The 25,678-nt window shown below is 32.4% G+C and overlaps 3 protein-coding genes across 3 annotated transcripts; 1 reads left to right on the forward strand and 2 right to left on the reverse strand.

The window, feature by feature from the left end:
• Nucleotides 1-1,778: 1,778 nt before the first annotated feature.
• Nucleotides 1,779-2,777, forward strand: LOC122598696. The gene is made up of 2 exons (XM_043771272.1): nucleotides 1,779-2,450; nucleotides 2,544-2,777. The coding sequence occupies exons 1-2, from the start codon at nucleotides 1,815-1,817 to the stop codon at nucleotides 2,622-2,624; spliced, it is 717 nt and encodes a 238-aa protein (XP_043627207.1). The 5' UTR covers nucleotides 1,779-1,814; the 3' UTR covers nucleotides 2,625-2,777.
• Nucleotides 2,778-3,236: 459 nt separating this feature from the next.
• Nucleotides 3,237-4,242, reverse strand: LOC122597375. Its single transcript, XM_043769974.1, has 2 exons — nucleotides 3,854-4,242; nucleotides 3,237-3,717 (listed from the first exon to the last, which is right to left on the reverse strand). Exons 1-2 carry the CDS (start codon nucleotides 4,123-4,125, stop codon nucleotides 3,435-3,437), a joined length of 555 nt encoding a protein of 184 aa, XP_043625909.1. The 5' UTR covers nucleotides 4,126-4,242; the 3' UTR covers nucleotides 3,237-3,434.
• A 6,811-nt stretch (nucleotides 4,243-11,053) lies between these two features.
• LOC122596028 (homeobox-leucine zipper protein ATHB-15-like) lies at nucleotides 11,054-17,035 on the reverse strand. Its single transcript, XM_043768528.1, has 18 exons — nucleotides 16,983-17,035; nucleotides 16,508-16,840; nucleotides 15,775-15,934; nucleotides 15,583-15,686; nucleotides 15,393-15,483; nucleotides 15,057-15,152; nucleotides 14,555-14,668; nucleotides 14,378-14,461; nucleotides 14,134-14,289; nucleotides 13,965-14,039; nucleotides 13,781-13,887; nucleotides 13,374-13,566; nucleotides 13,105-13,290; nucleotides 12,690-12,770; nucleotides 12,458-12,592; nucleotides 12,049-12,365; nucleotides 11,582-11,687; nucleotides 11,054-11,441 (listed from the first exon to the last, which is right to left on the reverse strand). Exons 2-18 carry the CDS (start codon nucleotides 16,717-16,719, stop codon nucleotides 11,145-11,147), a joined length of 2,514 nt encoding a protein of 837 aa, XP_043624463.1. The 5' UTR covers nucleotides 16,720-16,840; nucleotides 16,983-17,035; the 3' UTR covers nucleotides 11,054-11,144.
• Nucleotides 17,036-25,678: the final 8,643 nt, after the last annotated feature.

Consider the following 25,678-nt stretch of genomic DNA (forward strand, 5'->3'; position numbering starts at 1 on the left):
CCTCATTCTATTATCAAGTTCATTTAATTCCGTCATTATCTTATTCAGTCCAATTAAACATACCTAAATAGTTTTCCTAAAGTATTCAAATTTAACTTTATTTCGTAACTTAATTACTTAACTAATATAATTTAGGATATTAAGAGAAAAAACTCAAATTATCATGGAATTTGTCAATTCAAACTTTCTATTGAATCCTATCAGCCCATTAAGGAATAGTACCATTTGTCTCTCCTTTTAGGTTAATTTTATAGTGCAAGAGCCCGTATCCAAAAGCCCACTTCACTTCTCCAATGGCCCATATTCTCTAACAAGTAACGCACTAACGCCTATCAAGTTTCTGACTTTACCTTTTCCGTTTTCTCCGTAGATTTCGTAACGGTCCCGTGTCACTCTCTCCCCATTTTCCCTCCAAAAGCTCGAAAAATTCATGTATCCATTCCTCATCAATTAGTCACTCAAACAATTATGGATCCTTTTCGTCAACATTTCACTTCAACGGAAAACCCCACTTCCCCATTTTATGGTAATCTCTATCTCTGTATCTATATCTGTATATATCGATATATTTTCTGCTATTTTGAAGTGGGTGTATAGTTCTTGGACCAAATTTCTTATCTTTTTGGAATCTTGTGGGTTTTTTTAATTGTTCATGTTTAGGGTTCATACTTTCTGAATTCTGATATTTTGAAGTGGAAGTGGGTGTATAGTATTTGGGCCAAATTTGTTATCTTTTTGGAATCTTGTGGTTTTATTTGATTGTTCATGTTTAGGGTTTATACTTTTTGACATTTTGAAGTGGTGTATAGTATTTGGACCAAATTTGTTATCTTTTTGGAATCTTGTGGGTTTTCTTTAATTGCTTATGTAGTTAATTAGGGTTTTTTTTTTTTTAATCTTTTTCTTGAAGGTAACAAAGAGAATGAATTTGGTGAAGAATTTAGTCAAAAGTTAAAGATTTCAGATAAGAAACGATCACCCATTTCGAAAAATAAAGTGGCGGTTAAAAGAAGTAAAACCCTTGATATGGAAGAGCAGCCCGAGTTGTCGAGATCCTTCAGTTTTGATGAAAATGTATCCAGATTTGACTCGTCTTTGCCGCCGTATGACCCGCTTAAGAATTTATCTGTCCCCTAGACCAAAGTTCTTGATGTATAACCCTGATAGGCGTCGGAAGATGCTTTTTCGTCAAGAAAAGGTGAATGGGGTTAGGAAAAGCATGTCGTTTGATGATGGAATGTTGTTTTCTGAAGAAGAAGAAGAAACAGAGTCGAGTGTTGAGTGTTATTTAGATGCTTCTTCTGGTGATGATTGTTCTGTTGAAAAGGTAGAGGGGATGGATGAATCCGTTTAGTAGTAGTGATGATGAAAATGTAGAAGAATTTGAGGAATATTGTGGATGGAGTTTGAGTGTTTTCTTTCAGTACTTATTTGTGATGATTGTTTTGATCATAACAACTATGTCTATATCTTCCATGAACTCACCAATAGTTTCGCCTGCAAGAGAATCTATATGGGATGTGTACCACAAGACTCATGGTAGTGTGTACAGAGCTATTGGTGTTAATTTTTACGCAGTTGGGTGTAAACCTTTTGATTCGATGATCTCAGTCGTCGAAAAGTTGAGTCCTGGAAGGATTGATAACGGAGATAACGAGCTGGGTAATAAGGATTTTGCTGGACAAACTGATGGACTAGTTGAGGTGCAGTATGAACAAACCATAGATGGTTGTGAAGATGAAGTGGTAGATTTAGAAACTGGAGAAACAAAAGAGGAAGTGAATGATGCAGAAAATGTCAGTTGGGATGAAATAATGTGGATAAATAATTACTCTGAGCAGTTTCAAAGTTCACAAAGTTATGAGAGCAAAGAGCTACAAGTTAGGGAAATTGAACAATATGAAGAAATTTCTTATCAAATACAAGAGGCAGTAATTTCAGAAAGGAAAGAGATTGATAGTCATGAATTTGAGGCCCAAAAAGAAGTTTACAGTGAGCTTTCAGGGGATGATTCTAATCAAAATGAGGCCAGTGTGGAGTTAGTATTTGAAAGTAAGATTGAAGGCACACAAAATACTGATGATCACGCAAAATTGGCGAGTTTTGATCCAATTTATATAGGGGTTTTTGCTCTCATTCTGGTAGTGGTGGCTACAAGTTTTCTTTATTATTCAATAGTTGTACAAAAGAAGACAGCCGTGCCAGCACTGGTGCTTGTGAATCGTGGAGAAGTAACAAGTTCCTACATGAATTTTGGTACAACAGGAAGTGTATATTCTGAATGCCAAGAGAGCAACTTTTATCAGCCTCGATGGAAGAATAACATGTCGCCGACCAAGACTGAATCAAGCTCTTCAAGTCATAGAAGCTCCTCACGCTATGGACGGTCAACTGGAGATTCGCTTACCCATGGAAGCTTTACAGTTGAGAAGGAGATTATTAATAAAAAGGTGTGTTTTCTTTCATTTCTATATGAATCCAGTTTTGGTATGCTATGTTCATGGATTATTTAGAATATGTTTAATTTTGTGAACTTTGTGCAGAAAAGCCATACTCCAGAGGTGATCATATCTAGGGTGAGGCGATCCAGCAGAATAAACAACCGATCCTTCTCGTCTCCATGAAACCATAAAACGGCCTCGTTAGACCTCCTTAATAGATCTTTCTTCGTACGTAATTTTGTGCATTTTTGGGTTGTAAATAGGTGTCGTACAGTGGTAGTATAGTCTGTTGGTTTTTCATCTTCAAATACATGAAATAAATTCTCTTAGCTGTAATCATCTTTATATCATGGATTTGTGTTCGTTTCTACTTTCGGAATATATGATATAGGTGATTGTTTTAACTCATCTACTTCGTTTCTACTTTCGGAATATATGATATAGGTGATTGTTTTAACTCATCTACTAACAAATGGGCCGTGTCGGGTTATGGTTTAATACTAACAGGTCAAATAAGTAAAATCTCATATAACATTTTAATCTTAGAGTTTATAATCATAATAGAAGAAATTAAAATTTTAGTATGGAGAGTATTCCATGTCAAGCTAACTTGACCTTACCGGAATGTGCTATGACCCATATCTACTGATGCTTTTTAAACCTGTTACCCAACCCACCCATTTTGCTACAGCTTTTGTAGAACATGATGCTGAGCACTGAGCAACTCAATAAACCAAAAGAATTGCACATGTATGATTTCATGTATAAAGTTGTATGTCGTAAGATATATATATATATATATATAAATATATATATGCATATAAAAAAAAAAACCTTTACAAGCATTTGATCAAGATAAGATCTCAACTCTACTACAAACATACTGGCCAAAATTTCCTTGATCTCAATACTAATAAATAAACTAACCAAAAAATTTTCCCAAAAAAACTCTATCTGAGTTTGTGATGTAGATTCTTCAAATTTTGAAACCCACTAGTTGTATTGTTGACCAGGAATCAAAGTTGACCTTGCAAAGCTTCTTTGCCTTAGAAAAGGTGAAGATTTCTTTAAAATGGTTGGTTTAACGAGGGTATGAGCCTTGTAGCTGTCTAAGCCACCTCCACCACGACTCTTCTTGCTGCTGTTGTTAGATTTCATCTTCTTCAAGTTGTTGTATGGATTATTGAATTTCTTTGGAAGATCTTCTATGCTCATTACTCTTGCAAGTGATGTAAATGATTCTGATTTCCCATGATAAAACTTTGATAATCCCCTCCTATATAACATATTCAAAAGAAAACAACTTTAGTATGTAGATTTAAACAGATGAGGTTTAATATTCTTAATTCAATACTTCTCATACTTGAAATATAAAAGTGACAAAAAAAAAAATGAAGACAGAAGAAGCATACTTGATTGGTAAATGAGACATAAGATCAGATAAGTCAAGTAGAGATGATGATCCAATAGAAGTAAGTGATGATGAAGATGATGAAGCATCATCATCTATTGTATCTGATGAAGAATAACATGATGATAATGATGATAATGAACCATTTGAGATTGTTGAAGTTTCTTCTTCTTGTTCTTCTATAGATGCTTGATCTAGTTTTTCCATGATACACCAACTATGCTTTTCATGATCATGATTTACTTCATTTTTGTATTCACTCATTCTTTCCATTTGAATGAAGATAATGTTTTTTGAAGAAATAATGCAAGAAAGTTTCAACTCCAATGATATTTTTCTTCTTTCTTTATATTTATGTAAAGGAAACTGTTTGATGAAATACAATGAGTAAGGCTATTTGTGTATGTGTGATATATATATGTGGATGGGAACTTTATGGTCAGCTTGGAGATGTGGCATATATTTGTTGGTGCTATTGAATAGGCTTTTAAAAACCTTACCAATTCTACCCACTTGCCCACATTCCATTCCATGACTAGATATGGATGGAAATTTTCCATATATTTTTTTATTAATTAATAAACTTTATAGTTTATCATAGTATCCCTTTTTCAATAATTCAATGCTCTTTTTTTAAATTGATCCCGACATCATGAAACAGCAAAACATACCTATGCAATTAGTGTATAATCTTTTGTACATACGTATTTTACATGTATACATTGTTGTTGATGTTGTATATACTAAACAAGATATATATATAGCCCACAGATTTTATTAAGTAATTTATTAGTAGTTGTTATAACATGGTTGGCGCATTTTACTCAATGTATACGTTATACACCGACAAGGCGTCAACTACATATATAGTCCTATGGACGGAATGGATTCTTTTCTTTCTTTTTTTTTTTACATTTTCCCCAAGTTAATTGGTGTATGCGAATATTTGCAAAAGGAACCTTTAATCCCAAGTATCACATGGATAATTAGTTTATCCGGTTTTGTGGCGATCGTTTTTAAATATTTTTCAAGCCATACCTAAACATTTATCAAAAAATATGTAAACTTAAATACTATGTCTGTTAAACCACGTTGTTGGTGGTTACACGTATAGTTATATCTTTTTAGTAGTCATTCTTTTTGGCTAAATAACTTTTTGTGCTATAAAATAAGTTGGTAATCTATAAAACACCAACTTTTAGCCGTATACTAATTATGTTTCAAAATGTTGTATAATACAACACTCTTATATACATTTAATAGTGTACGACTAAAATTAAATGATGTATCAATCATTACCCATAAAATAACTTTGCTGTCTAGAACATTTACCTCATTAAATATCATCAAAGTTTTACTATTGACGAGGTTTCTTTCGAGGGTACGTAATTATCATTACAATATCATCTAATCAATTCTTCCTTTAGGGAAAAAAAAAAGTAGATAGAAAGAAACACATGTTTGAGACCAATATTTTAATTGGAGAAGAGAGAAGGAGGGGTCATTATCTACGAGTTTTTTCCTTTCCCATCCCATGGGCTTGAGAATTTGACCAGCGAAAAGGGTGGTGTGAGTTTGATGATTTATAATGGTAGATGAGTGGATAAGCTCCAAATTAGTTTATTAAAAATTTCCTTGCCATCCAATCCTCACATTTCATGCATATCCTTTTGTATATCCTTCTTCTCTTTCTTACTTTTTCTTTTCCTTTTCCTCACATATCTTAACTCAAAGGATAAGAGAAAATGACATTTTTTGGTTCTCTACTTTATCATCGGTCTTTTTAACAATATAACATTATATAAAGAAAATTAATGAAAGAAGAAAAAGGTGTTAAATCGTTTAGTTAGAAAAGATGAATGCACCGAAATATAAGAGGGTATAATATTAAAAGAATTGATATTCAGTATAATTATTAAAGCATATTTTATAAATCTATAAAGCATTTTTGTGGTAAATAAATGGATGATACTAGGTATACACCGTCTAATGTTCATAAAAACACTACCAAAACGGGTCGTTTTATGTAAAACGTTCCGTTGATTACCACGTTTTATATTAAACGCCACATTTAGCCGGTTTGTAGATAGTAAAATTGCATAGTGAAATTACACGTGGTCTGAAGTGGTGTACCGTTTGGCCGTGTATTAGGTTAAACGGTACCTAAAACGGGGGAATGACTGACACGTGTGTCAAACCACGTGTAATTCTCCTTATAGCTTTACCATCTACACACCAGCCAAACGCGACGTTTTATATAAAACGGGGCGATAAACGCGACGTTTTATATAAAACAGGCCGTTTCGATAGTGTTTGCTTTAAACAGTTGATGCGTGTAGAAAGTCGCTCCTTAAATGAATCAAAAGTTGTGATATAAATGTCACCTTATAACATAACATTAAATTAGAAATGTTGTACGTACTACATAGTCATGCATCTATATCATATCATGTTTATTTTGTAACGTATAACACTCATTTAGTTGGATTTTTTAAAATATATAAAAAGGCCGTGAAGCAGCTCTATACAAATTTAGAGCATTCATCTTTACGGCACCTTAGAACGAGACTTCCTGTAGAAATAGACAAGACGAATAATCCTTCAATAAACCATACAAATTAATGGTGCTTGTTTGTGTTCGTTCGATATGTTTAATCGAACAATTAAACATAAACAAGTATAGTTAAACAAAAAATGACAAGCATTATTCACTTCATAGATATTAACTTCTCTGCACTAATAATCGTTTGGTCCATTTGCAGGAATATACATTCGGCTTTTATAAAAAGAAGCAGGTCATCAGAAAATCTAGTATAATTCGTAACAAAATAGCAATTATAATTATATTTTAATATAAATAAATGCGATGAACGGAAGAAACATGGATGGCATGAAGCATGATTAGTACTTCCCATTTGATCTGCTTAAATTAAATCAAAATATATGATAATACTGCCATCTTATCCAAAAGTTATTATAGTACTGCATGTATATACGTAATAACGTTCTTATATTTTTCTATTACAATATAACCTATGTCGGTTGAATTCACATGTAAGACTTATTTAATTCATGTCTTTTTTCAATTATTCCTTCTTTTTTTTTATTTTTTGAATTTTGACCTAGTACTTTGAAATTTAACCAAATGTATGTATAAAATAAATCATGATCGACTCTCGACTCCCCCGATAGATCAATCATCTTAATAGTCTAAGGGCGTGTTTGGTTCGCGAAATATTTTTAGAAGGAATGAAATCTTTCAAAGGAATTGGAATCTGAAGAAATAGAATTTGACGGAATGTTTTTGATTTTTTGAAGATTCAAGTGAGGGACGGAATGAGATTCCTTCCCCCATCCCCAAGGAATGGAGATTCCATCAAATGAGGGAATGTTAACATTCCAACGGAATGTAATTCCTCTATCTTTAACCAACCAAACACCCTAAGAAATGGAATTCAATTCCAATTTCATTAGATTTCATCAAATTTCGTTAAACAAACGTGACCTAAGTCAATGGCAAAAGATTCATAACGCAAAGAAGGGTTTGAGTCCTTCCAAAATATGGATTTTAATTAGCAATTATTTAATATTTGGTATTAAAAATTTAATATTTGTATTTACCCTTTTATAAATTTGAATACAAAATACTTTGGGGATGATTTATAGATGTAATTAATTAAATGTACATTTTAAGACAACGTTTTTGACCCCCTTATGATAATGTTTAAGTTCCATCTTTCATTTAGTTTAGGTTACATGATTTCCAACAAGATTGCAAACGATCTATATATATATATATATATATATATATATGAGTACGATCAGATGTCCAAGTTAATGCCCCAGAAGGTTTTAAGTTTGAATTTTCTTTATGTATATACGTTAAAGATTGACTGGAAAATAATCAAAAACACCCAAAAATACTCTAATTATACTATATATATATATATGAGTACGATCAGATGTCCAAGTTAATGCCCCAGAAGGTTTTAAGTTTGAATTTTCTTTATGTATATATGTTAAAGATTGACTGGAAAATAATCAAAAACACCCAAAAATACTCTAATTATACTATATATATATATATGAGTACGGTGAGTACATTTAAAAACTTCTTTTTTATGCATTAAAAGTTCATAAAACTAATATAGTGTATAACCAATTATCATTATTTAAGTGTTTAACAACATATTGATCTGTCAAAATCAGGAAAATCTAATTTTTTGTTTTGTGCATCCAAGAGTCAAAATCGGGAAAATCTTATTTTTTGTTTTGTCCATCCATCTTGGATGCATATTCATCAAAATGATGCATCCAACAAAAACCATAATTTTTTCGATTTTGACAGATCAATGTGTTGTTAAACACTTAAATAATGATAACTAGTTATACACAATATTAATTTTATGGACTTTTAATGCATTAAAATGATGTTTTTAAATGTTCTAATTGTTTTTATTTTAAGAGTATTGTTACTAGAGTGTTAGCCAAACTAGATGTTATTCTAAGTAAAGAAGTTTGGTCCTCCTCAAATAATTACTCAAATATAAAAAATTATTCTTTCATTGTCCCTTTGGTAACTTGAAGGTAAATATGGATGGTCGGACTATTAGATAAACTGGTCACATATCCTGCAAGAAAAGAAACAAAAGGGAATAAATTAAATGCATGGCTGAAATTGTAAGTAAACACGTTACCAATTCTTATCATCATCTATATCCATATCTATACTATAATTATATATCAAGCACCGACCATTGGGTTTGGGTTGGGTTGCCATATGTTGGGTTCCTTCCATAACTACAAGAATGTCCCCCCACCCGGCCACCCCATGCATACATATCATTGGGGCTATATATGCATAAACTACAAACATGTTTGTTTTTGGTCAGAACTCCAACGTATGGAATTACCCAACTTGTCAAAACTTAGATTCGGTGGTTAATTAAGATTCATTGACATACATATATACATTTGGAATGTTACTATATATAACTTTATTGCCTTACAAACGAAATTCTTGTTAAAGTTGTGACATCCAACAAATGAATGGTGTAACTTATCTAGCGAACTTTTAGCATTCATAATATGTACTTGAAAATATTAGCCCAGACCATAAATCAAGCAAACACGAGATACACAACTAATGTTGAGACAATTTTTCCATAAAACAAGTACAAAAATCGAAAGCATACGAAAAAAAGTTTAGCAAATTACGTGTGATCACATGCTAACCTTCTAATATATGACTATCATTATATCTTCAACTATGACTATTTGTGGCTTGTAACATGATAAGAACAAAACCTTATGACTATGTGATGGGTTATATCTCTCCTTGTTATATTAAAAATTTTGGTCAATTATGACTACGATTATTTTGTATGTTTGTATCTTAATTTGGTTGTTGACTGTATTTTGCTCAATAAACATTTTGGTGAATTAAACAGTTGATTTAGTCATTCGACCTTTTTCGTCAAAGGGGATTCTAGAGACCTTTCAAACAGGTAAATCCTTCACTTCGAAGACCTTGACCTTCCAGCCATTCACGGAGCTGCCGTTTTAATGCAAAAATATTTAGATTTGGAAAAAGTAAAAAAAAAAAAAAAAAACAATTTGAAGTACTATTATCTAGAATAATAATGTTAATCTTCATATTGTTCTTACTTATCATTTTGTGTCTTATAGTTTTAGCTTTTTAAATATTTTTATTGATGATATTATTGTTAGACATGGTTTAATGGGGTTTTCAAAAGTTCAGGTTTTATTTCAGATATTCGGTGTATGTCATTCTAAAACAAAAATCAACTTTTTATTTTATATAATTAATAATCATCATGTAGCATTGTAGCTCATAGGTTTGAGAAATGATATATCGTCCTAAAAAATTATAACCTCCTAACAATTCTCTTTTCTTGAAAGTGTTCTAATGGAGTAATGGGGGATTTCCTTTTACGAACTAGTAAAGTTATTTTGAGAAATTTTTTTTACGAGAACCTTTGAGAACTTTTCAAATTAAGCCCAACAGATGATTGTTCTTTACATGAAAATTGTTTTTTGAATAACTTATGTGTAATTTTAAAGTTTATAATTGTGTAGGAGCGTGGATTATTATCCGCTATACAATTATGTGGAAATTTGGATTCTTGATCACATGTGCACGAAAATTGTTATGATCACATGTATGCAAGTCGATCACATGTAATTATAGCAATATTCGTGCACATGTGACCAAAAATCCAGATCCCCACATAATTGTATAACGGATGATAATTCATGCCTCCACACAATTATAAACTTCAAAATTACACATAACTTATTTAGAAAACAATCAAAAAACAATTTTCATGTAAAAAATCAGTTAGGCTTAATTTGAAAAGTTCTCAAAAGTTCTCGCAAAAAAAGTCTCAAAATAACTTTTCACCCTTATCTCCAATTTGCCAATTTTCTTTTAACATTACATAACTTTGAAAGAAATACGCAATGTCACTATCATGTATCCCCTTAAATCAGTCTATTGCTAGAAAAGGCATAAAACCTTCTTAAAAAATAATGTAAAAGACATGCACGCGGCTTACTGAATTATTTCCGGACGCTTTTTCTAGCCACCCCTTCATATTTATTAACCTAATAACAAGTTTTGAAGTTAAGATCTCGCGAGGAACTTGGGATTTTAGTGGGCCGCAAAATAACTGATGTGCCTTTGAAAACAAATACACTCAAAGTCTCAAATAGCATACTTGCCATTCAAGCCCAATTTAATTCTTTTGATCTAACTCATTGCTTTCTATCGTAATATTGGAAAGGGATAATCCGTAGTTTCATTATTGGCTGTTCTTAATACTGTAAATCAAAACTAGACGTGCTAAAATCTGACAATTTTATTGTTTCCCCATCACTAAAAAGCTACCCACAAAAAGACCCGGCTTTTCTAAGGTAAAGTACGTCTATGTTGTTGCGCCTGATTTTTTCACACAAATCTCAACTCTCTAAAGTTATACTAATCATTAAGCAATTACCGTTCTTGCAGTAATCTGTTGCCCTCATGTGAAGAGTTGCAATTACCTAGTTGGCTAGTTTTAGTAATATACGGCGATAATTATCCAGATAAAACTTAAAGCATAATGGATTAGTGTTCCATCAACATTGGCCATGCCAAAGGATGGAAAACCTATGTATGCATATAGCTAACATGCAAATATCAAGATCCAAATAACTAACCACATTTTTTAAGGTCCAACAAAAGTAACACAAAAACAGCTAAAACCTACCATCATCTGATTCATTCAGCCTTAAACAAATGACCAGTTGATAAACATAAAGCATATGCAATGAGCATTGTCGGCTTCATTCAACACTTTCCATGCGGCAGCTCTCTCATAAGAAACTGGTCTCCCCATACTGGATACACAAATACCTCCTTGAAGACACGCAAAACCCTGCTGCATTATCTGTGGAAACTCTGAGCATAAACCCTTTCTTCCATTCTCATCAAGAATCTTCTCCAGACTGATGTCTTGAAGTGCCACAAGTGTTGTCTCAAGCATATCAAGACCAGCTTGATTTGCAAATGTAAAAACTGGCATTGCCTGCACCAAATACTTACGATTTATAGGTCTAGATATGTAACAAAAATCAAACCACCATAGAACCAATTACTATTTATTGGTATAAATATATATACTCAAAATCAGACAACCATGTAACTGGTGACTCAGTAATGCCTTACCTTCAGAGAGCAGCATAAGATTGCATCCGGGTGGTGCCACAAAGATTTAAGGATCGATTCACTTCCTTCACCCGCAGATTTTAGTAGCTCAACACCCAAGAAAGACCTAATCATAAACCGATATTGTATATATTACAAAAAGTCTGATTGGCAAAAATTTACAGGACATTATGACCCAAGGGTTAATTATTGTCTCTAAAAATAATTATATATGTTATGCCAAAGGATTAATGAAGTAAAAGAAAGAAAAAAAAACCACAAGGATTAAAAGTCATCCGAACTTCCGAAGTGCATTCGGATGTATAAAAACATCCTCCATGAATCTATCAAAGTCGAAATAATTTGAATAATAATATATACTTTTCCCAACCAGATAAGTTTATGAAGTTATGAGAACGGATAGGAAACTGTGTTACAACTAGTTATCAAATTCGTCCAATATTAGTACTTGTCAATCTCATTATTACCTGTAACTGTGGGAAATCCAACGAGCTAGTGTATGTGCTTCTGGAGTACCCAATGATGCCTGAAAACCTCCTTTCAAAGATGGAGATAATGCTGATGCTACCCTCTGAACCGATGATATAATGCTGCGAACATATTGACGGGCCATAGAAGCTACACTTTCTTGCATGTGGCTTTCAAAAGCAAACTCAAAAGCAATTGTCATCACTGATCTAGCACTACCACTGCCTACATTTCGATCACCAGAAGGTTTATTCCCGGACCCTCTAACTTCAAGAGCGGAAGCAAGATCAAGGGTACGATTTGGGCTACCATCCTCCTACATGTATATCAGTTCATTCAGATGAGCAATTACATCAAGAAAGGTAACATTCTAGTAACCAAAACACGTGACATTGCATTACTCCTAACCTTGCCCGAATCAAGAGGAATGATGCGAAAACCAGAAGGCAAAAGAGGTGCATCATCGTCGAAAGACACATCAATGGGAGCAAATATAAGTTCCGAACACATACCAACAGCATTTTCGTCCATTCCATTGCATAGCTATTATTCAGAGACATGTAATCAGACACCAAATCGATCAACGTTGTGAAATTTAAGTAATATGTTACTAAAAATAGAATTAAGTAACGACTCGTACTTGCAGCAGAAACATGTCTGGACCCATTAAAGATTCTCCGGGACAATTTCCGACACCCTCCAACTTGATCACCTCCAAAAGCTATATAGCAAAAAGAGATCAATATTTGCAGTGAGAAGCACATGCGTAAAGATGGCAAATTTGACCGATTACTTAAAAATGGGGCTCATGATGTGTATAATCTCAACTGGTCAGTAAAACGGGCACAAACTATTAATATATATTTACGAAGGAAAGGGGTCAAAAGTCATTCAGTGTTGCTATATTTCTTTCCAAATCATACTAAATAGAAAAAAAATATAGAAGTACAAAAGATTGGACGAAAAGTGCTCCCACATTTACCTCGCATGCCCACTTTGCATCTTTTATGAAAACTAGCGAAAGGAAAACTACAATATCAGAAGTAATCATTTACCTCTTCATGCTCAATTGTATGTGCAAGGGGAAGAATAACTTGACCCCCAAAGTTAGTGGATCGAGACCCTGGAAAGCTACATGGACCAAGTTTGATTGCTGCCGCTGTGTAAGCATCAGCATTGTTGTCTGCCCATTCTGAACGATGCTCCCTCAAAAACCTAAGTAAGAGGGCCGGAGGAACATTCTAGAAAATACAGGAACAAAGAAAATCAATTTAAGAACACATTAAACTCAGGATAAACTTCATCCCGGAGTGTGCTAGCTGACCTGTAAAAGCATTGATGCTTTTGCACACATGACGGCAGTGTTAGCAGACGGGTATCCATTTGAGAAAGAAAGATTCAACCCCATAAGCTTTTCAGGTGAAGAGTTTACAAGAATCGTAATATCATCCATTCCATCATTACCCATCATCGACCATCCTTCATCAGTAAACCCATTCACGGCCTCATTAAAGCCCCTAAACAGAACAAAAATCATATATAAGGACACCCAACAACTGTTGATACTAACTTCAACCCAGTACCACCAAAGAGGTGATCGTTTGTCTCTAAACATGTCAAGTGGTACGTGCAACAAAGAGCTTAGCAGGAGCAGGTCAAGTTCGTCAAACAGGTCGGTGTTCCTAAGAATGTTCAATACATTAAACCTTCCAAAAAGTATTGTTCAGTTACCTGCTCAACCTCTGGCTAAATGCTCTTAAGGCTGCGGGTCTTCGGCCCCAATTAGCGGTACTGGCTTGAGAAACTTCCTGAGCAATTTGTCTCAGCTGGCGTAACGCCTGTTCCAAGAATTATTAAACCTTAAGATCAACAAATATCGCTACAAAATTTAGTAGCATAAGGTTAAAGTTTATACCATCATAGTCGTTTTTTGAGCAAGCACAACTGATGATTCATACAATGGACGCAAGACTTCAGGTACACTCCATGCCTGTTTAGTTATATACATATAGTCATTCGTATCATTATAAATTTTGTAAACTATAAGATAACAGATAATTATCTAATTAAATAGGTAAATTTACCTCTAAATTCATATGGTCAACAATGTGTATGATTGACCCACCTCCTTCACAAGGTCTAACAAGGTACCCACTAGACAGCATTTCTGCTCGCACAAAATTTGGCACTGCTGGTATGCTTGGACCATTCTGGGTGTTGGTTAGTGATCTTTCACATACCTTAGAATCCACAATAAAAAACACTTAAGGAGAGCACAGACCAATCATTTTTCTTATTTCAAGCACATAGAACAAGATGATAACTAACCACTAGACTGCCATCTTCGGTAACAGTGGTATAGCGCAACAACCAGAAGTCACGAGCCGTAGCCAAAGTTGTAGGAGCATAAAGCTGGAACATCAAACAACTTCAATATCAGAACAAGCGCAAATGATATCAAGTGGCTCAACATTATAGCACACGGTAGCTTCAATTGTTAGTCACCTGCATGTATAAAAGTTCAATGGTTCCACCATTAGCAGTGGGTAGCACATTGAGAACTTCCACGGCTCGGCAGTCACGGAACCACGTGGGGCGATCCTTGAGGATTTCAGCAACCTGAAACAATGATTTATAAAACTCAGATATTCCAAATTTTAAATTGCATTTAGCTAAATGTACACATTTCTGTTGACAATGTTACACTAAAGGGTCACATGATATAATTTAAGGTATTGTTCATCACAGATTGGTCCATACATATTTAGATTTAGATAAAGGTTTATATTTCTCTATGCTTAGATAATGTAAACATTTTTTCTTGACTTGTAGGTGATTTTGTTTATGCTCATCATATAAATAACATTTACACGATAACAAGTAAGGTATTAAAGACAAGATTTTGTGTTGGAACGTGTCAAAGACATAATATCTTTTCAACCCTTAATACAAAAAATACACACATACAGATATCAAAGTTTAGATAGTTATGGTATGCATTACTTACCCTTGTAGGTTCAAGACCGACCAAGCCGCATGCCCGTGCTGCCACACCAGTGCAACCATGAGAAATAGCAACGATTCCAATGGAATCCGGACCAGGCTACATCAAAATTAAAAGGCGAAGAAAGTATAATCAACCATTAAACATCATTCTTGAATTAAATGCAGGATTTCTTTCTATTACTCTTTATCCCATGCAATCAATTTCAATAGTGTAGGCATATTTAGTATTCCAAGTAAATCTCTAGCCTAACACATCATTCTTGAATCAGATTGATAAGTGCTTGCAAGATAAATAAATTAAATTCAGTTAAACCAATGTTTTGATGATCTATCATACCTTCATTCCAGGCATCTGGACCCACTCGACAGCGGTTCCAGTAGCCTTCGAAAGAAACTCTGCAAAAGTTTCCTCTGCAATGGACATAAGTCTGCAAACCAGAAACACATACATACATTAAACCAACACAGAAAGAATAAGAATTTGCAGAAAGCAAAAGTTAACAAATTTAAATCAAAACCCAACTGACCCAGCAGGGCTTGCATCCCTTGGAGGATGCGGTGGAGTCAAACGGCGTTGACCACTTGTCACCACCGATTCACAGCTAGTATTATCCTTACTAGCAACAGTCACCTGGAAAGAATCAAGAAATCCTAAAAAATCACGAATCTCAAAAATGAAATTACACATCATCACAAACTTCAAAAATAAAAAGTCTCACATTTTGTGTTTGTTGTCGAAAAACACCATTTTCATACACAAGATGAGACACTTGTTTTTGCAACCTATCATTTTCCTCCATTAGAAGCTTGTTCATCGCAGAAAGCTTTCGATTCACTGATTGCAACCGCGAAGCCTCTACCCTTTGCTTTTCTCTGCATCTGTTAACCAAAGATACAAACTTTAAGTGAAAACCATGAATCTTTACAGGCATTTAACAAAACCCAATAACAAATAATAAACTTCAAGTTAAACTGATTAATCTTTATACTCAGTTAGCACAATCATTAGTCAAAAAAACAACCTTTAAGTTAAACCCATAAATATTTACAACCACTTGACAAAATCCAACCCATTAACAAAATATGCACTTCAAGTTAAACTGATGAATCTTCACACTCATTTATCAAAACTTATTATTGAAAAACAAACTTCAAGTGAAACCCATATTTTTTTTAACAGTAACTTTACAAAACCCAATTATCAAAAAACAACCTTTAAGTTAAACCCATAAATCTTTACAATCATATAACAAAACATCACCAAGATGGCCTACGTACTGACAACATTTATCAGTTGGAACTACTCTAGTCAGGAAAAAGTTAGGAAACTAAAAAAGAAAAAAAATTCAAGTCATATATCACAACTTATTAGCTTAAAAGACACAAACTTTAAGTGAAATATATATACCCTTACAACCAAATAAGAAAACCCAGAAAAATCTTTGAATGTACCTTCTGTTTTGAAACCAAACTTTGATCTGTTTGGGCTCAATGTTGGAAAGAATAGGGCATTCACGAATGAGCTGTTGCCTCCGAATAGAAGTGGGTTTTGGGCATTCATGATACAATCTTTCAAGGGCTTCAACCTGCTCAGGTGTATATCTCACATATTTCCCATTATCCATTATTGCACCTTTACCATCCTTGCAGGACATTGCCATCATAAAAACTTACAAAACCACTCTAACACAAACCCCTCTTTTTCTTAATATTTATTATTGGCTCAATAATATCAAGATATAGTTCCTAATCTTTGAAACATGTTGGATTTGCTTGATAATGATTCTAGCAAAAAGAGAGAAAGAAGTATAGAAAGTTAGTGTGTGTGTGTGTTTTTTTTTTTTTGACAAACAAAGAAACATGAAAAAACTTAATAATGAAATGAAAAGAAAATACTTGAGAGATTTTGATGATGAGTGGTTTTTACCTTGGTTGTTTGTTGGTGTTTGATGTGATGAAATGAAATGTGGAGTTGTTGGGTGTTTTTGTGTTTAGCTCATTTGGTGTGTGTTTATTTGTTTTTTATTTGCTTTTTGGTGTGACACTTTACTATTGTGTTTGCTTGGCTATGCACTTTGTTTTCTTTTCAGGGAATATATTTTGAATATCATTGAAGTTTACATATTTGCCCTTTGTTTCCTTACTAAAAAGTTCCTATCAAAAGGCCAAGTACTTTCAATTACATGTGACCAAAGTCAGGAAACAGATAGGTTGAGTCACATTTAAGCACAGATTGTACATGCTTTTTGTTGTTAGGTAGGTTTAAGGCTTTAATGTTTAATACGTGAGATCTTTACGAAACCAATATTATAGTAAACTTAGTTAGTTTTACTACCATAGCTAATTAAGAAAATGTTTGTGGACGATCATAGAATATTTCAATAATATTTACATAAAAGATATGATTGAGATAGAAAAGATTTTGTAAACATGTCAAACATAACATGGAATGAATAGTACATGCTATATAACTAAGTTATCTGATGATTTGAAACGATGTATGTGGTATTGTGGTTGGTGAAATATTAATCCATATAATAGTAATGAAAAACTTATAAGTTTGTTGCTAAAAAGTTCAAACATTTTTTCTTTGTAGTGACCCTTTTGCATCGAAAGATATAGCTGATTCCTTTTTTAGAAATGATTTATACTTCTATCTATACTACTATATAAAAATTATATCACTGTGTTAAAAAGTTTACAATATTAGGACATGTAAAATTATCATTTTATCCTTAATTAATTAACTTACACAATCATTTCATAATCTTTTAAAAAATATTCACTATCCACAAAAATCAAATATCTTTGAAACAATTATCAATATCATTTGACACCGACGTCATCACCATCCGTCGATGTCACCACATCGCAATTAATGTTATCACCGCCGCATTGCGCGGGTACCATACTCGTGGTATGTAACACATAATCAAATAGTTAATATCTTTCCTTTTTGAAACGAGTTTTAAAATTGGATCTTTACTCCTTAGAAGCTCGAGAACTTTTTGTGTTTTAGATAAAATCAAGAAATAATTTGAAGATTGTATTGAATGTTTAATTGTTTATTGTATGTGATACACTATATTTACTTTGACATGTCACTTTTATGTAAATAAAAAAGACTTCGGTTACAAAATTGGATTTTGTAAGTAATCATTATTCCTATATAAAAACTGGAATTTGCTAAACCCAATCTTTTGGGTTGTATTTAAAATGTATTAAATAGTTTCACATTTATTGTAAATAGGGATAAACTTTTAATATGAAAGGTATAAATTTTTTATACTAATTAACGTTTAGCATATTTCGTAAAAGTTTAAGCCATCTCTCTTCTTTTCTTTTCTCTTTGGGAAAGAATTAATAAAAAATTATCTGAAAATAATATAATTGATTTTAAGAATTTTAATTTGAAAAAAATCATAATATATTATTCAATTTCCTCTTAATAAATCCTAAATTATTATCTGACTTCTTTTTTTGTTAAAGGCGGAACTAATAAATGTCCAACAAATCCAACTTTTGTGCGTCTACGCCGTGTTTGAATCCTGACAATGTCCTAAAGCATATGTTCTCTTATGCGTAGATGGTATAACATTCCCAAAGTGCCCTTACCTCATTCGCATTTGCTAGAATGCAAACCTTTGACCGCTAAATAAAAAATTACAAAATGAAAAACTCCATAACCATTAGTCTATCAACGCAAATGACTAAATCATTATTTAACCAACTTACACTTTAAATGTTTATCTTTTAAAATATTTCCGTTACTATTTACATCAACCTATATCACTCCACACAGTCACCAATCACTATTATCAACATTGTCAGTTGCATTATAAGGATATCATGTTACTTCCATACAGAAAACTTGAGATCACATGACTAAAGTAATATAAAAGATCAATCACGTAGACCAGGAAAAAATATATGAACTTTTAATGAAATGAAAACTATTATTTGTAAACTGTGCAAATCACTTTTTTAGTACATGTTAGTGTCATTTATATACTAACTCTCTTATCAATGACTACAAAAGAAAGCAATAAGGATGGATAGAAAAGTATTTGTATCCAAATAAAATCTTCAAACGTTACATCAACAATATCTTTCTAATACTTTTATAAATTATTATTTAATGTAGATGACTAGATACATGTCCATCATCATTATCAAATACAAGAATATGTACTTTTAACTAAATATAAACATATAAATCAAAACGTCATGTCAATGGCATCCTAATTAACCGACCATTTGTTGTGTGATTGGCGGATGGCAGCTATGTAAATTTATTAAAAAATAGGGGCTAACATGAACCGGACTATAAAAAGAAGGCATGGGAGGATTACATAGAGGACACTATGATGACGGCTTTGCATGCGCCTCGGTTTTACATTTGCAATTTTATTCTTTTAAAAAAGTTTTTTTTATTTTTGGTTACCTTTTATTGTCTTTTGGTCATTGAAAGATTTACTTTCACACCCTTTTACTTGTTCCTTTTAACACCAAAACCTTTAACAAAAGTGATTGTTTGTTACGATGATATCTCTCTCTATATATATATATATAGGAATATTTAAAAGTGCACCAACTTTTAAAATAGTTTTTTTTCTTTTTTTTTCTTAGACAATTGTAAAAATAGCATAACTTGGGCAAAATTTCGAATTTTTCATATGACCATTTAAAACTTAATGTGATTGATTTGATTAATTGAATATTAAGATGACATTGTGACAACACTTCATAAAATAAATTAGCAAAAGTTTTAAATGAAATAAAAACTTTTTATACGTGTGTTTATACAAAATCATAAATACAACCTTCTCTCATAGATAACTTTTATTTGTCAACATAACTTTCATGTAAGCATTTCTTTATAGACAAGTATCGTTTCTTTTTTTTTTTTTTTTTTTTTTTTTTTGTTATACAAGATATATATAGGTATTTCACTTAAAAATATAGGGTCCAATATAAGCATTTTCGAAAGCTGTGTATATATTCTAGTTGATTCACTAGTTGGAGACATTTGGCAGGTTTGTAAGGTACGTTTGTTTTTCAGACAACCAAAATAGTATTCGAATTCACTTTTTGGAGAAATGACTAAAAAGGTACAAAGGGTAAAAACAAGAGATAATAAAAGTAAATGGACTTAAATGAAAAGTTAAAAAAAATGCAAGAAGTACAGAATAATAAAACAAAAATGAAAGCTGAAATAAATGGGCCAACGTAGTGGGGGCCCAATATGCGCCAGTCTGCAGCATAACATACTCACATACATGACGTGACAACGACTTGACATTTTGACGAGATGGGATGGGACACTCTGTGTGTGTGCAGGCACACAGTAAGGTTAAGGTGGAGCTACGGTTGTTGCTATGGGCCCCATAAAGAAACGATACTGTGTGGACAGTATCACTACCTTTGCCAGACTGCCATTGTCTTGGCCGTTGGATCACTGTCATCTCAATTACGCTTAACACACACTTGTATTGTATTCGTATTAATACTTTATAGCCACTAACTTGAAATTTTTATTCGCAAATGGTCCTTTTAACATTTGAGGAGATGGTAGTGTACGTAACGAACGAGTTGGTCGTAGTTTCGAAACTACACTACTACACTAGCCTTTATTTTAGTGGTGAACCACGAATTATATGACAACGTAGGTCGTAGGATCTCTAGAACGTTACCACAAAGTTAAATTAAGTTTCACTATTATTGATTTATTTCATTATTTTAAGTTGTTATAAATACTGAGTTATTTTGTTTTTTCAATTACATTTTTAGAGAACGTATATTTATTAATTGATATAAATTTGTTCATTTATATTATATTATTAAGCAAATAAGTTATGTCTAAAATTTTAAGTTTTAACATTTACTTCTTCAAAATGTCCCTCATATCTATTCTATATTTACCTAAAATAATTATAATACACTTTCTCTCTCCACAAATCTTAACCAATCATTTTTTTTCTCTCATTCATAAATCATTTTATTTCTATAATTCATTTAAAATCTTTTATCTCAAAAACTTTACGTCGATAAATTATAAAAATTATATGAGTGTTCTTAAAATTTTACGTTTTTTTCATTTTAGTGGTCATTCGATATATTTTCAACGAATTTTTAAATCCGGTGACATAACTAGTCAGGTACATCACCCATCATCACCCCCACCACCATCATTACTCCCACCGCCATGACATTACCACCCCGCCATCACCGACGCAACGAACGGGTACATTATTCTCGTAATTCGTAATATAAAATAAAAAGGAGTTCAAAATGTAAAATTGTAAATAAGCATACAATAGTGAGGAAAACAAAAAAGCATGCATGAAACTAAAAATACATTGATGATTGATCTTCGTTAAGATATGGAATACAACACAATTAATTAGGCAGAAATGCCATTAAAGGTGGTTAAGGAGGCGGGCGTAGCAGATAAAATGATGACGGGTCTACGACCGTTGAAAATAGGGGGGAGTGGACAAGTGGACGTATTATAATAGGCATTTAACATATGATCATGTACTAATATATTATACAAACACGATACGCTATTCACCTATTTATACCGCCTTCTCACGTTTATGACAATCGACTTCAATGCACATTTAAGTTACTATGTACGAGTTATATACTTACTCATCCTATATATATTTAGGGTCAAAGAGAGATGAGTTTGTCCCAATTAAAACAAATATGAAAGACTCAAACTTGGGTTATATTCATCGATCATCATTAGCGAAATCGATATTTGTAAGGGGAGATGAGTTATCTGCATTTTTTTTTTCAATCCTTTCAAATCTCTCAAATTAAATACCTCAAATTCATTTTTTCTTTTTAGTTCTCCCAACTATTTTCAATGGTCTTCGTTACCTTTTCAACCCTTCCAAATTTTTTTTTTTCTTTTTCATCTAATTTATTCAATCATCTTTTTAAAAAAACAATATAAATAAAACATAAACCATACATAATAAAATTAAACAAACTTCATTACATACTTAAACAAATAAATCATAAAAATCACTCATCAAGCTTCCATCCATGCTTCGCCTCAATCGCTCGTTTTTGCTCAATCGCCCACGCTTTGTTTTTTGGATCGACGACATGTGCGTGTGGGGTGTTGAAAAACTTGTAATCACTCATCATGCTCTTGTTAGTTTGATGTTCGAGTTGTAAGTCCAACAGTGCTTGCTTCTTCATATTGGCTTCCTCTGTATTTTTTTTTTCTTTTCCGCATACTCCTCCGTAAAAGCAGAAAAACCATTTGACGACGACAGACGCCCCACATTTTTCGGCCCTTTCTTGGCCGACTACTAGGAGTGCTTAACTCGTTCAAATCCGACAAACATAGTGGCATCGTGATTGTTACTAGACGACTCATAATCGCCACTCTCTGGCGACTTTCTTTGCTTGTCCAAATGGGCCAAAGATGTTTGTCCAACTTGAATTGTTTCCTTCCACTTACGTTTATTTATGTTGTTAATATATTTATGTTATATATATAAGTTACTTACGTTTATTTATGATGTTAATATATATATTAACAACATAAATAAACGGAAGTAACTTATATATATAACATAAATATATTAACAACATAAATGAAGTATATATATAGGGGACCCTTATTTTGATAATCAATTTTTTGTAACAACCTCGAGAAAACTCTAAACTAATGTATTGGATCACATGTTTTTTTGTTCGTTCATATGTGAAACATTATAAGAATACATCTTGGTTAAGAAAGTTTTTTTCAAAAACTTATGTATACCCAAAAAAAAAAACAATTTGATCTAATAAATAATTTGAGAGTTTTCATTGTTCTTACAAAAAAATAGTTTTTCAAAATAAGAAAAGTCTCTCTCTCTCTGTGTATATATATATATATATAAAAACGAAAATAAAGTATATAAATACCGCTTGGATGTAACATTTGTTGAACGTTGTTATTGCAGTATTCATTGTGCCCCACTTGGTGTTGAGACTATCCATAGATCGACTTGTACCACCAAACTCCTTCAAGAAATGCTCCAAGATTCGGTCCCAAAACTTATCCCGTCCTTGTTCATTATCGATTTGTCTACATGTTGAGATATGAATCCACGCTTTTGCATCCATTTTGTTTTTTCAACCCGCTTTGGAAACTTCTTTTTCGGTACAACTTCTTCGACTAATAAATAAATAACATGTAAATATTAAATAAACATATATATAAAGTATATTTATTTAGTATTACGAGAGGTCGACTTGTTGAGGTTGATATTGAGGCGGTGCTACCTTTCGTGGTAGACGAAAGTTGCCTCGTCCCAGTGCTTGTGAGCCACTAACATTTTTCTCTCTCCTTGGATCCATGGATGATTATGAAACTAAAAAATGTGTTTGATGTATGAAAATGTATAATTTTTTGGTTATGGTTGTTTGAGAAATAGAGTGTATTTATAGATAAAATAAGGAAGTATATATTTTTTAAAAAAGGCAACGGCTAGATTTGGAAAAGGGGAAAATTTATTTATTTTTTATTGTAGCAACGGTTAATTCATGTTGGACCCCACCTTTTCACACGCTCCCAACGTTCGTTTGTCTCCCAACCCGCAACCAACTTATTACCGCCGAGTATGAGCCCGTCTTCAATCCGCGTTTATGGCGGCAGTGTACCCTCGACGGGTTGCTCACCCCACCTTGCAGCCCGCTCCCACTCCTCTCCCCCTAAACACCTAAAATTTAAAGATTATGATTACAAATTCTGATATGAGCGGCAAGTTCCAAGATTGAATACAGTTGTTTTATAACATTAATTTCTCATAAAAATAAAGTTTGAAAGAAAATGTTTAAATGTACCGGGATTTTTTTTTTATTTTAAAAGATCACAATTCCTTTTTAAGTATATTTTTACATTGTAACGTACAAGTAAGTTTTTGTTCCATATTAATTGTTATATTGATAATGTTATAAAATCTGTGTATTTGAGAGGGTCCAACATCTAGTATTTTATCATAGCAAAAACTTTTATTCGAATAATAATTAAACTATATAATCTTAACCCGATAATAATTTTTGTAAATAACTTAAACTTAAAAAAACTCAATCAATTTTTAACCTATTTCTAACGCATACGTAACATCCATAACCAATTTCCAGTGTATATGCTGATATGCATATCTTAAAGCTACGATTAGTTACCATTAGATTATAGTTTTCAAAAACACGTTAAACCAAAACCAACTTTGTAAAAAAAATCTTATCAAACACACCCAAAATCGCCAAACATGTTCATTAACAAATTGAACTACGTATTGGGTTACATGTCATAACCAATACGCAAATTGTTTATAGCGGTCCAATGTTTTCTTACTTAGTGTTACAAATTTGGTAAAAACAAATATATTGAAGCTAAGCAAAATCATTATGTCACTTGAGTGACATATTTTGGATTACCGGCTAAGTAACTTAACGGGCTTATTAACACAATGCACAAATAGAGCCCAATACTTTTATGGCCTATGGGCAACAAAATGGCTAACACATTTCGGCCTACGGGATCCTAAAAAAGATGACAAACATCTTAGATCAAGACCTGATAGGATTAATTTTAACTTGATATATTTTTTTTAGAACGACATTCTAATCTACTCTTACTCCTAAATTACACGCATGTCTGAAATGAAACTCAGGACTCTCAAAAAATCCCTATTAATCCACACTCACAAATGTGGGAATTGGGACTCGAACCCATATGTCTCGGGCTCTCGGTTCTTTGCCTAAGACATGTAAGACCTTTTTATTATAACCTTTTATATGAAAGCAAATAAAACTGAATATTATAAACACAACTTATGAAATCTATCACGAGAATAAATAAAACTTTATCAAGTAAACGAGATCATGAAAAATCAAAATATAGCCAAGCAAGTGACGAAAATGGTGCAACTTAATTCCATGTAAGAAATTCAGCGGAATGATTTTAAAACTTAACAAATCATAAACATAAAGATGGGTTAATATTTCATGATTTGAATTGGCAACAATGGATGCATATACAAGAGCTATGATCTAAGATTTAACTTTTAAGCCCTTGTTAGACTAACTAAATACAAGGTTATACACTTATACCTACCTTTTGTACAATAATTGCTCAAAATTTGAGAAAAATATAACATATAAATAAATAAAAATATAAATAGCGTATATGATGAGTTGTCGGATTGCTTTTTCTTTTCGTATCCTACTGGGCTAAAACTCTGTTTGGGTTGATCTTTAGTGCTCCTGTTTGGAGCCCATTAACCTTTCTACCTCGCACCTGTTTGGAGTCCATTACTAAAAATAATTATTAAAAAAATATAACACAATAAAACCTAATTAAGTTAAGTTTTATTTGCATGTAGATGATTAGGAAAACCTTAATATTTTACTTGTATGCAAATGAAACTAAAGGTCTAGCTTGATTAGACCTAAACTAAAGAGCATTTACATATGTACTTACATTTATTTTACTTTAATAAATATTTCTAACAAATTTTATTTGTGCAATTTATAAAACGTTAGCTCAAAAACATTAAATATAAGCATATAATCCAATTAAGCTTCAAAAAGTAATCCAAAATGAATTGT

The sequence above is a fragment of the Erigeron canadensis genome, chromosome 4 (genome assembly GCF_010389155.1).
Source record: "Erigeron canadensis isolate Cc75 chromosome 4, C_canadensis_v1, whole genome shotgun sequence".
Taxonomy (NCBI): domain Eukaryota; kingdom Viridiplantae; phylum Streptophyta; class Magnoliopsida; order Asterales; family Asteraceae; genus Erigeron; species Erigeron canadensis.

What these genes read in the sequence shown, in the direction of transcription:
- LOC122598696 (XM_043771272.1), top strand. Translation starts at nt 1,815, where the DNA reads ATGTGGATAAATAATTACTCTGAGCAGTTTCAAAGTTCACAAAGTTAT. An exon ending in AGGAGATTATTAATAAAAAG is followed by an intron (nt 2,451 to 2,543) that starts GTGTGTTTTCTT and finishes AACTTTGTGCAG; the next exon opens with AAAAGCCATACTCCAGAGGT.
- LOC122597375 (XM_043769974.1), bottom strand. Translation starts at nt 4,125, where the DNA reads ATGGAAAGAATGAGTGAATACAAAAATGAAGTAAATCATGATCATGAA. An exon ending in ATGTCTCATTTACCAATCAA is followed by an intron (nt 3,718 to 3,853) that starts GTATGCTTCTTC and finishes TATGTTATATAG; the next exon opens with GAGGGGATTATCAAAGTTTT.
- LOC122596028 (XM_043768528.1), bottom strand. Translation starts at nt 16,719, where the DNA reads ATGATGGCAATGTCCTGCAAGGATGGTAAAGGTGCAATAATGGATAAT. An exon ending in GTTTGGTTTCAAAACAGAAG is followed by an intron (nt 15,935 to 16,507) that starts GTACATTCAAAG and finishes TTTGGTTAACAG; the next exon opens with ATGCAGAGAAAAGCAAAGGG. An exon ending in CTCAAAAAACGACTATGATG is followed by an intron (nt 13,888 to 13,964) that starts GTATAAACTTTA and finishes TTCTTGGAACAG; the next exon opens with GCGTTACGCCAGCTGAGACA.